Below are 12,931 nucleotides of genomic sequence, written 5' to 3' on the forward strand. Positions count from 1 at the left end.
TATAAATCATGTTGAAATGAGACATGTAGTTTTAGGCAAATATAGCTCTGGATTGGGCTGTTCAGCCACAGAGTGCAAGCCAAGCTAATACCCGGCTCGTTTGGTTAGATGATGTGCTATCCCTGGTGAGACCTGCGGTGCAATCTAAGCTATTGATCCCTCTTGACCTCTGACTGATCACAGCTCAGGATGTTTAATACAGAATTGTCGCTTGTCCCAAAAGCTCTACCCACAGCATGAATCAACGCACAAACACACACACAGGTGCACACTTCAAATGGCATTATGTTAAACAGCAACTAACTGTCCATAACGAATCAAACGCCATGGAGGAAAAAGTCTTTCTCCCTGTTTGCTTCACATGGAAGGCAAAACATTAATCAAATATATTGGTCTTTGTATTTGTTTCACTTTTGGCTCCCAGTTTGACAGCTCTCTTTTACACAATCACCATTATGTGGTGTAGCTTTATGGAGAAATGAAAAAAAAAAACAAGGGAAAAAAAATCCATTGCAATCAGGTAATTATTATGTTCCTTCTATAAAGCTGTCAGCATGGTGAGATTAAAAACACAGGTGCTGTCTCTCCTGAAAAGACACATTCGCTACGAAACATAAATAACTGACGCATCTTAAAAATCCTAAAATACACCAATCATCACACAAAGAAAATGGAATGCAATGGGTGATTAGCTGTAGAAAAATACACGATAACAGAGGGGCTGAGGGAAATAATCAAGGTGGGAAATGTGATGTCAGTGAGGAGGAAAAAAAAGAAAAGGAAGCTTAACACAGGGCAACAGGTTGGGCAGAAGTAGGTGTGGATTGATCTCATTCATCCAGGTAGAAAAATGCTGAGTCAAAGTTGAATTATAGACCCTATATGTCAAAGAAACTATCACTAAACGTGGAAGGGGAATATGACATCAACTGTCAACTGCGTTTCTGCAACACCCTCCAGAAGGACACACTTTCAGGAGGAAACGCACAATTGGTTTCAGTAGCCAAAATCTTTAAGAGCTATTCACACCTTGTGGGCATGATCACGCATGAGGCAGCATGTCTCATATCTGTATTTTTCATGGCCAATATCATATGATATCGACTGGTTAAACATGGCAACAGTTGACTTTTGGCTAAGCCACGCCCCTGTGTGATGGTCTGACAAGCTGTCAGAATAAACATGGAGCCCACACTGTAAGTAACTGCACTCCTTGAAGAAATAATATCATGTTTTTGGAAAACTGAACCAGTGATTGCAGAGACAAGCAGACAGAGGGGTCTACAGTCTGTGTTTGAAGGATATATCCAGGATGTCAAACTGACTCAGCAGCAACAACAGGTTGAAAAGACAAAGATAGTTAGAAGCTAAAGCCGAACTATAGGCTACAGATCACAGTGTAAAAGTGAACCACCACATCACTGCTGATCGCCACACAAGACAATGAATATAAAGGGAAACTGCTGATATTGAACCAGCTGTATGTCATCACAGTGTGTGCAGATGAACGGTGTTTGGCTTCGGCTCGGTGTCGCTGCCAGCACCCAGATATCTGCCACCTGATGGGCAGAGATCTCCGGGGGGAAGTCATATAATGTTCATCTGCACACAATGAGATGACACAGAGCTGTTTGAACATCAGCAAAGTTTCCCTGCTTCCCTTCACTGGTTCCTGTACAGCAGGGTCGGTCTTTGTTTCACTGTTATGATCATTACAAAGCAAAAGCAGCATGTGTATACATTCAGTAGGCTATATCTTCAGTAGCTAGCTAGCTAACCCTACACTTTTCAGGGTTTGATTTTGGTTTTGGAACAGGGAAGAAATGAATGGCCTGAAAAACTCCTGGGTGGGGTTTGGGGTTTACTTGGTATTGATTGGATATACTCAAGGCGGGATGTGACATCAACAGAAAGCGACAAAATAGTCGGCATTTTTAAAACTCAGCAAACGAGGAGTCACATTTTTAAATGGAGTCCCGCCTTCTGCTTCGTCTTCTTTGTTGTTGTTCTTCTTCTTTGTTTGTTTCTTTGCCGCATCGCCCCGGTCAAAATGGTCGCACAACGATTACATCACATCCAGAGCCCGGTAACTTTACAGGAACCTTCCTCCTACTCCGCTCTCTCAGTGGAGACACGGTGGTTGAGAGATCTGAGTGAGAGGATGTTCCTGTAAAGTTCCTGCCCCCCAAATAGTACCAGGAACTTCTTCAGTGGAAATGGGCCTGTTAATACACGACGTGCCCCAGGCACAACATTTAGCTCCAAATCCGCAAAACCAGCCTGAAAATGAAGAAAATCTGAAACGATTGCATTAGAGTCAATGGAGCACAGCTGTGTTGTCGTCGGACGCTGGTCTGAGCTGACCTGATGCTATGCTATAATTGGCCAGTCTGTGTTCGTGGGCAGAACTTAGTGAAGGGTCAATTGCCACACATACTTCTTTGCTATTGGTTGAGGTCCTGACTTTGCCGGTCAGAGTTCACCAAAGTTGAACTCTACCAGATGCAAATGTGAATTTGCTTTGCCAAAGGTAGCAAATGTTTTATTCGCCTTGCTGCTCACACTGAATGGAAGTGAATGGGCATTGAATATTCATTGCAAACGTGACGGCCTATTGACCAGTGGTAGTAATATCTCAGTTTCACTTGTAGTTTCAATTTGACACTCAAAGAAAAATAAAGAAGAGGTTAGAAAGGACTAGCCACTTTCATATAGTACATATGTACTCTTATATTTACACTTGCACAATGCAATTTTTATAGACAAATATGAAACAGACACATATTTTAAAGTTAAGCCCTGGTAGTACATCTCAAACCACTGAAAACACACCCAAATATGGTGGTACATGTGTATAAATAAATAAAGTAAAGCATCTAAAATAAATGGTATTTGTGTCTGCAGTTGCTGGATTTTAATCCCTAGGTTTGACTTTGTAATGACGCTCTTGACAGAGTAAACCAAATATTTCATACTCTATGTAGTGCATGTATTCAAGGTACAGAGGAGGCACACACACACAAACACACTAGAGACACTCAGAGGAGCCTCCTGCAGAGCTCTGTTGCCATTGATGGCACTAAAACTGACATTACATTTTTGGCGAGTAGACAGCTGCCATCTGGTCCGGTGTGCTCACACATAAACACACATCACACATGCACACAAATGCATGCTTGAATAGGCATTGATTATATTAGTCAGGGGGTTTTGAAGAGCATGTCTCAGACACAGGGTTAACTAATACACTGCCGACCAATGGTTATTCAAGCACGCACACACGAACGCAGATGCACACATGCTCACACACACTGTGCTATAATGGCATTGATCATAAGTAGTCAGGGGGTTTTGAAACTGCGTCAGAGAGCCCTCTTTATGCTCCGAGCTCCTCAGAAAATCTTCGGACCATTGGTGGTCTTCTAAAGTGGAAATGGCTCTAAATTGAGCTGAGTGGTTAAAATAAAAGTTAAATAAAAAGGACACCAAGGGCAGTGTATAGATCACAAGATGCTGTGATCTGAATGCTCTGGATTGAGTAATTTACTCAGCGGGGAAGATAAAGGGAAAAAAATCAAAAATTGTAGCAATTATTATGCAGTAATTTTAGAATACATTATATGTGCGTGAAACACCAGAGAGTTCATTTAAATGCTGTCTGATCTGATTAAAACACCATGTGACATCGATAACAGAATGCAGATAAAATAGATTAAAAAAAAAAAGTCTTCATCTAACACATGGAAGTTATTATCCCTGCTTGTGTCACAAAGCAGTCTTTCCGCTTTCTAATTACGACGACACTTAGATTTATTTTTTCCATGAATTCTAATCAGGTGCTTTAACAACATGGATCCATCTCTCAGATATGCTGTTAGTATATAACAAACCAAAACAAAAAGCTGAATAAATGTGTTAGGCTTATGCCTTCTTCTTCTTGCAGCACCAAAATGCTGCTTTGTCTTTCCCCATTTTCTGCCTTCCCTGCTGCTTCTCTCCCCCACCCCTCACTTATTTTCTCTTCATGGCATCACGTCTCACCCGTCCTAATGGATATTGACCAAAGAAAGGCAGAGGAGAACTGTATACACATGCACACAGATACACTCAGGCTGGTTTATTTTTCTTCTCATACTCAGACGGAGCAATGATGGTGCCTTCTAATGGATGTTAAGGCCCCCCTACAGTGTATTTTGGCATTTGTATGATATTTCATGTTTTTCTGAGTCATGTTTTGACAATGTTGTTTAGCATCACTGTTTGCCAGATATTTTTTTGACGAATTATTCAATTCCATTCTCCAAGTTAAAAAAAAAAAAGAAGGTTCATGCTACAACAGAAAGACGACATATGACTATAGTAGAATCGGCAAGTCATGTGCCATCCTTGTAGCATGATAGCCCTAGTCATATCTATCTGTGGAGTTGCCCTCCATCTATGTCTAGTGTGTTGTTTATAGGCCTGGTACCTGTGTTTATCCCACAGGCTAGCTAATAACATCTCGGGCAGGAAATCCAAAGTGTGGGATCATTTTGAGAAGGTGAAGGACGAACCCAAGGTGATATGTAAACTCATCTTCATTGCTCGACTACACACGACGTATCATCTGAAACATGGAAGTAGCTACATGCCCATTAGCCACTTAGCACAATCATTACTGCTTTGCCCACAGCGTCATTAACAGGCGGCTCGCTCAGTGCACGTGCACTTGTAGATAAAATATAGGCCTATATTAATGAAGGTTCATTAGTACGGTTTTTTATTTCTCTGTAATGTAGCACAGTGTGAACAATGTTACTGATACTGTTCTTTCCTACACCTTCAACTCAAACCATTGTGTTGCTCCACCCAAAATATATCATTTGCTAATTAAATTAATATCATAAACATGTGGGCAACTAGTCGACTAATGGCTCTAAATGACTACTGTTGGTTGACTAGGAAAATTCTTAGTCTGGGTCAGCCCAAGCTGTTTATTTTCTAAATGGCATTTATAGCCTATGTGGTGTGAACAGCTGCAATCAACACAGTGAATTACACAAAGTCCCACAGGTAAAAATAGCACAAGTTCCTCGTTCATTCATTTACTCGTTCTCTACTTTCTCTTGGCCACAGAGCACCAAGGTCCACCATCTGAATTTCAGTTTTGGGACATGTTGAAAGTTTGTACCATCCACCAGCGGCCACAACCCCCAACAGACGCGGTAAAGTGCACAACTTTGATTCAAAAAGCCCTGTTAGAACATCAAAAAAAACTTAAAAAGAATAACACTGCTGCCCGGGGTAGAGTCACTGCTGAGCTGAGGTGAGAGCGCCCAGTGCACCTCCAAAACGTCCCATAACTCTGTTTCAAACACCAGACCTCAGCAACAAGGCTATCCCTCCTGCAGTGCACTGTGGCTTCTCCTCCATGCAGCAGCAGCAGCAGCCAGACAGCGTTTCGTCAATACACAACTGATAGCTGCTGCAGGAGGAGACGGTGAAGAACAGAGCTAGTGACAGAGAGAGAAAGAGTCGGTGTGTTGCGCTAACTGTTATCAAATTAAGTGCCCATTGCTGTTTTCCAATACTGCAGCTGCAATCTTGTTGCTATGCTAATGGATTAACGCTACATATGACTATTAACCACACCCCATTCTCTGGTTAAGAAAGAACATTAACCTTTAAACAGGAAGTAAGACTATCTGGTGGGGGGCTTTAATCTGACAGTGGCATGCAAGATGCATGTAAGATTACAGCAAATTATTCTTATGCAACATGACATATTTTTGAACTGCAACATGAGCTCATGTGGATTAGGCTACATGATGGCTCAGACAGGGGTATTATGATATAGGCGAGGCATTTAAGATTAAGACTAAGCAACAGGAAATCACACAGCCATGTTTTTTCATGTGCTTTACCACAGCCTACATTCATCCTATTTCTAATGCAGTCATGTGTTTGACAGTGGATAGATTTCCCTGCACTGAAATAGTCACACAAATTTTTTATTGTTGTACTTTTTGTTGAATCCAAGTTTTAGTCTAATCTGCAAGATTTCAGTCCTGGTTGATTTGGCGACACTTGTGGTTACCAGGACAGCAGCAGCAAACACTCATAAGCAGCTACTTTGTCAGAAAAACAACAGCAGAGAAACTCTTAAACATTGTTTTAAAAAAGAAGACAGTCAAAATTGATTGCAAATGCAAACTGGCTTCACGCCCTGCAGTGCAGTAAGTTTTCCACACAACAGGAGGACACAGTTAAGTTGGTGACCTTGTAAGATGTTGATAGTCTGTCACCTGCAGCTCTTCATCTCAGTGTGGTTTCTTTTCTTTTTCTTTTTTGTTCCGTCATTTGCAACAAATTAAAGATGGCCCGCTGCCAAAAAATGCCATTGTTATGTTTTGTAGATGCAGTTTTGATGAACAGATGAGCACACACAACGAGCACAGTGTGTTTCCTGTGGCTGTTTCACAATAATAGCTGTCCAGTGTTTCACCAGCTGAACAATGTGAAGCAGTAGCAGTAGGAATTAATGTTTACATTAACATTTAGTTGATGCAGCTCTTACATGTTGTACAGAGAGCAAACCGTGAAAAGTGGTACAGTTAGATAAAATTGTGCTAGATTACATGCATTAAGCCTTTTTCTGCAAATTCTGCATGGACTCCGCCACTGCCTGTAAAAGGCTATATAGAGGCTATATATGGCTGCAAATGTAAAGAGTTGTTATGCGATAAATGCTAACTGCTGGCATGCTGCGGCCTCAGGTAGGAGCCCATTTAAGGCCCAGACAACCTGCTTGATAACATGAGGCACATAAGATTGACAGCTTCCCACGCAGACCTCTGCACACACCTACACCTGACCAGTACGGGATGTATTTTGTACCTACAAGGCCGCTGTGCCCACGAACTGCCTCCAACCTCGAACAGGCAGGTGAAGATGGGAGGCTGCTATGCAGGATAGCGGCTGCCATGCTCAGAATTGTAAGAAGCCACTTGCCTGTCACAGCAAGCTGAACTGTCTGAATATACAAGTGTCCTCTCTAGCTTAGAAATAACATCATAATCACTTTGCAGTAGAGACCCCCATTTCCATATCACACAAGTGTTGACTATTCACAAATTAAGAGGCACTGTGTGATTCCCCTGTCAGTGTGGATGTCTTTGACATATTCTATCACAGGTCCTTCTTTCAAGAATTGCTTTTCCCTGAGAGACAATTTCAGCTGTTGATCAAGAGAAAAAAGGCCAAGAAGTGCTAAATTGGTTATCAGATAATTCTGTAGGGCAGTGAAGACATTTTTGATTTATTTCTGTAATCACAGAAGACAGAGTGATATATTTGGCCATTTCATTTGCACCTCTGAAAAAATGAAATAAATTAATAGACCACAGCAGTCGTCTGTAATAGTATTAAAGCCACCTGTCACTCATAACAAGATCTGGGAGATTTTCCCAACCTGTTGCCATGGCAACTCTACAACATATGAAAACTCCTCAGAACTGAAAATAAACAGGGCTTTACCAGGCTCTCTGAGAGATCTGGGCAATAATGTTGCCAGTGCGCTGCAGATAGAGAGAATGTGGAAGATTCCCCACGACCACCAAGATTTTGAGGAGAACTTAACTGCTCAGTGGTAATTAAGTTGTGTTTCTTCTCTCCAGCTAGATGACCACAGCAGTCTGGCATCATTTTGCTGCTGTCTTTATGGGACATGACACCATGACACAAGAAAGCTGATTTGTCAATGTATATCAACCCTTATTTGAGTATCATGCATAGGGCCATAAAAGTCTAATATGCCCTCACTCTAGTTCTAGCAGAGTTGTAGTCAAGACCACCGAAACCAAGTCATGACCATGCCCATACTGAACCAAGACCAAGCCAAGGCCTAGGCTTTGATGGGTTGAGGCCAGGTCAAGACCAAAACCAAGACCAAGGTCTAATATGTAATAATAATAAGTCTAATATGCCCTCACTCTAGTTCTAGCAGAGTTGTAGTCAAGACCACCGAAACCAAGTCATGACCATGCCCATACTGAACCAAGACCAAGCCAAGGCCTAGGCTTTGATGGGTTGAGGCCAGGTCAAGACCAAAACCAAGACCAAGGCAGGGTGAGACTGAGTCAAAGCAAAGACCAGGCCAGAGCATGTCCCAATAACTACAATAAACAGTTATTATAAAATGTGGAACATGCAAACCTTAGGCACTCCACATTCCCATAAAAACACCCACAGAAAACATGAAAATTACTCTTCATTCGTGCACCCTGAGAGATGTCTTGATAAAACAATCAAAAGGCATTGTAAGAGTCAAATTTAAGTGTAGGGATTTCCTTTTCTGTCAGCAAATAAATACAAACAAATAAACTAAGGACCTATAATCAACTTAACCATCTTTATTGTGCGGGCAATTTAGTGATATCTCCATGGTTGGTCGGTCTTGAAGTAAAATCCAGAGTCCTCTTTGTCTGAGACTAAGACAAGGCTGAGTAAAAATGTAGTTGAGTCTGAGACGAGACCAAGACTCTCAAAAAGCAGTCTTCAGACCAAGAAGGACTCTAAGTACTACAACAGTGAGTTTTATGATTGACATGATTTGCCACACAATGACCTTCCTATCTAATCAAATGAGTTGCATTAAATGAGGCTCATTTTAATGATAAAACAAAAAGTAGTCTATGGTTGCAATGATACCACTATCAAGAAGATTTACCATGATTCCTTGAACTGCTCTTTCAGTCCATTAGTTTCTCATGAGTGTTCATTTCCATTTTATTTAGACTTGGGTCAACAGCATACCGTATGTGCTGTAGCATGTTGTGCAAATGTTACCAAATGTCGTAGTCACCAGTTAAAGGGGTGACAGTCAGTGAGATATGGATAAGTTATGACAAAAAGAGTCGATAAATGTCCTTCTCAAGTTAGAAAGATACCATATTTATAGAGCCAAAACATAATTACCTGCAATGAAACAACAGGGCAATAAGATCGGCACATCAACGCAGCACTAAAGCAAACCCACAAAATTTAAACAGCCACACTCCTCACATTTGGCCCAGGCCCAGCGATCCCAGCGATGGCACTTTTCCACTTACAGACAACTTTATCATTTCAGTTGATTAGACTTTTACGACTGGATGACTGGCTAATCTCCACTTGTGTCATCTATCATCTGCTCTCATCGTCATAGTGGCGGCTGATGCCTCCTGATTAACTTACACACAACTCCACACACATATGCACATGTCTCACACTGACAAACTCACACAGGCACAGAAATGCTTTTTACCAATACTCCTTAAAGAGTTCACTGATACTAAAAACAGATAGACAGATCATAAATTGACAGTGTAGAGAGACAGACCTGTAAACCAGCGTGTCATCCCCGGAGCTGTTGTACTGGACCTGGAACATCCTGACTCCAGTTGTAGGAGTCTGACTGCTCCATCTAATGAGGGCAGAGTTCCCTGTCAGTTCCACCAGTGAGACCTTCCGGTCTGCTCCTCTTGTCTCATTGTTAGGCAGCGCAACCTTAGAGGAGGTTAGGATGTCGGAGGGTGCAGGTTCAGAGGACGGGTCTCGGCTGCGGCTTGTGCTGTTCGCCAGATGGGGCATCGCTGTTACAACTAGCTCCACCCTTCCTGTGGATTCACCTGCCGCGTTGGAGGCAATGCAGGTGAAGTTACCTGAATCCTTCAGGGATGTTACGTTGATCTCCAGGCTTCCATTGGGGAAGACCAATGTTCTGAAACACGTTGAGATGTATCATTAAGCTAATTAATTCAATTAACCAAACAGTAACTCAAAGTGACAAACATATACTGTAAAAATTTCACAAGTATGAGGCAATCGTGGCTGGCATAGTCAGAACATCATTTTACCATGAGCCAGGCCTTATCACTTTCATTCATTCAATTACCTCTAGTTGCAAAAAAATCCACCTCTTTTTTTGCTAAGTTTTAGTTTCAGAGGGGACTCCCTTGTGGTCCACACCTTCCAATCACGTAAACCCATACAGGTGCCAATTGCTAATCATGGTTCTCCTTATCAACCAATTTAGTCGCACCTGTACTTTGCTGCCTCCAGCACCTGATGCTGCTGCCAACTTCCACCACCAGCATTTATCCAGACTACAATGCAGTTACTGCCAAGCTGAGGGGCTATGTTGCTGACTGCGTGTGGGCTTTATCCCCATCAGTATAGGTGTTCCAACAAAAATCCAACGACTTTTCATAAGCCATGAATGAGCTATTCTTGATAAAAATACCAAAAAAGTACGTAAAAAAGGGCTGTGGCAATAGATCTCAAAACACTATCAGTCATTTTATAACAGGTGTTGCATATTTGACATGTATGCCAACTAGGTCACCAGATGGAAATGTGAGAAAGGTGTGACCTCAACAACTGCCTTCTAATCCTGATTCAGAGTTGGCCCACACGAGTCATGTGCCCACGCCCTTCTACTACAGCCAAGACAAAAATTATGTGAGACACACTGTCTGACTTTCTGACTCGGTTGCACGTTGGCACATAGCACTGAGTTGGAGCAGTACAGGGAGGAATATTTAAACAGCCCCTCTCGTACACCTGCCAACTGGGTTGCCAGGTTTCTGACATCATTGAATATTGAGCGGTGCTCTCAGAGGACAAGTCACATGACCTAAATTAACACCTTGTCTTTAATTTTGAGAAACGTATAGGCCTTTGGAGAAAAGTAATTCATTGTAGATTAAACAGTGGAGTGACTGTGTAGAGAGAATGTCAGTACCTGGAGCCATTAGATATAAGTCGCCCTTCAGGGCTGATCCAGTGGACTTCAGGCTCTGGGTCGCCATTCGCTTTGCACTTGAGGCTGGCTGGCTGGCCTTCCATTGCCACTGTATGAGGTGACTTCCGTGTCAGAACTGGTGGATCACAAATAAACTCCTACAGGGCAAAAATGAATAAGGTCATTGTTTATATTCGTTATTATTATTTAAATCATTTAAGGTCTGCCTTGGCTTCAAGGTTATGAGACAACTTTTTTATTAGTTTCCTGCAAGTGCTCAAAATGTCACCTCTTCAGGTATTGTCCAGAAGTACTTGGCACTGAGGTCAGGGGGAGAGGCGCATGTCTCGAGGTCATCTTCTCTGGTCAGTCTTCTTAACCACAGAAGTTCACAGTTACAGTGAAGGGGGTTGCCACCAAAACTTAACACCAGGGAGGAGAGGGGGGAGCCTCTGGACTTGGCATAAACTGGGATTCTCAGGAACAAAGGGTCCGGGGGAATTTTCTTCAGCTTGTTGGACGTCATGTCTAACCTGTGAAAGGACAGGGTAGGGAAAAGAGGAGAGGTGGACCAGAAGAGTGAGGGACAGACTTGTGTATTGTCATTAGATCAACAGTAGCTCATTGGCTGATCAGTAAACCAGCTTGTGCATCCACTCATCTATCCATTTACCTTGCCAGCTTATGTAGGTTGGTGAATACCCCCTGGGGAACATTTTCTATGAGGTTATGATCCATATTTAGAGTATTGACGTTGGTTAGGCGCCCGATCGTGTCCCAGGGCGCCTGGGCAAGGTTGTTGTAGCTGAGGTCGAGATCCTCCAATGTGGACAGGAAGTCATCAAAGGCATGGGGGGATATGGAGTGGAGCTGGTTGTTAGCAAGGATTAGGTGACGAAGGTTTGTCAGGCCTTTAAAATGGTCATCCTGGATGGTGGAAAAAGTAAAAATGCTGTGAGAGGCATCACAGTAATATCACAATAGAAATGCTGTCTACCTAATATCTATCTACTTCACTTTTACATCTATCTTTCTGTCACTGCTGCCCTATCGTTCAGTGACATCTATTGATTAACTGCCCATCCAAACTTAAAGGCCTCTAAGTGTGTTTATCAGTCCAGTGATCCATCTGACTATTCATTAATCCATCCAGTCATCCATTAGCCTCACCTTGATCACTGTTAATCTGTTAGAGTCTAGGTGGAGTGCTCTGAGTCGCCGCAGGTCACTGAAGGCTGAAGGGAGAATCTGACTGATGGTGTTTCTGGACAGGGTCAGATGTAGCAGACTGGTCATGTTGGCAAAGTCCTTTCTTCGGACAGCTGGGAGTGAGCAGAGTAAACACAAAGAGATACTCCATCAACTGAGTCCTAATTGGCCGGATATATTACATAGATACAGTATTAAGGGGAAAAAAGGGAAGTTAAAAGGTGCATGTACAACAAATAGGTTCTTAAGTATAGATGCTTGCCTGAGCATAGAAAAGATAGTTCAGGTTTGTAATTTCCTACAAAAAATATTTTTCTGAGCTGGACAGGGAGGAGAAGTATAAGCATAGGAAAAGTAGTGACAGGATACATTTACCGAAAGGATGTCTGCTTTTCTGCTGAACATGCTGATGGTCACGTTTGGTCACATGCAAACCATCGTGTTAAATTTAGATAGACAAGCCCATACCTAATTAGCCTTAGAGTTCAAAGTCTGAACCCCATGATACCAAGTATGTTTTATTAATTTCTGTAAAATTAACTTTTTGGCACAATATATTAGAAACCTCAGCTGACAGCAGAGAGAATCTGTTGCCCAAAATGAGATACAGAATCTTCAGTTTTGCACAGGGTATTGCTCAACTGAAATTGATTTGGACATGAACAATGTGACTTAAATAACTGTGGCTGTGTGATGTTGTTAATGGCGCATCAAATTATCTCTCTGGACTGTGTGAAGGCAGTCTTTTTTTAGCCTGTGTGTCTTTTGTTTTGGAGAACTATGGAATGGAGTTTCTTTTAAGTGGAGCCTGGGAAGATTAGGTGGCTGCCTTGGTGGGAGCTAATGGGAATCCAGATTAAAATAAAAGGATAAAGCAACACTTCAGTTCTTAAAAATAAGTATGTTTCAAAGTATCCGAGACAGCGCTTTGATATAAGGAGGAGATGAATCATGAATGAG

The 12,931-nt window shown here is 42.1% G+C and overlaps 1 protein-coding gene across 2 annotated transcripts in view; it reads right to left on the reverse strand.

Moving 5' to 3' along the window:
* zgc:172282 (leucine-rich repeat and fibronectin type III domain-containing protein 1-like protein) overlaps positions 1-12,931 on the reverse strand; it is a 266,543-nt gene that overhangs the window by 109,257 nt on the left and 144,355 nt on the right. For both annotated transcript variants that reach the window (XM_049577151.1, XM_049577150.1), the window contains 5 exons: positions 11,933-12,084; positions 11,436-11,689; positions 11,052-11,295; positions 10,763-10,920; positions 9,359-9,739 (listed from right to left, as the gene is read on the reverse strand). In XM_049577151.1, the coding sequence (XP_049433108.1) occupies positions 9,359-9,739; positions 10,763-10,920; positions 11,052-11,295; positions 11,436-11,689; positions 11,933-12,084 (1,189 nt within the window). The remainder of the gene's footprint in view (positions 1-9,358; positions 9,740-10,762; positions 10,921-11,051; positions 11,296-11,435; positions 11,690-11,932; positions 12,085-12,931) is intronic.

This window comes from Epinephelus fuscoguttatus, linkage group LG5 (assembly GCF_011397635.1).
Source record: "Epinephelus fuscoguttatus linkage group LG5, E.fuscoguttatus.final_Chr_v1".
Classification (NCBI taxonomy): Eukaryota; Metazoa; Chordata; class Actinopteri; order Perciformes; family Serranidae; genus Epinephelus; species Epinephelus fuscoguttatus.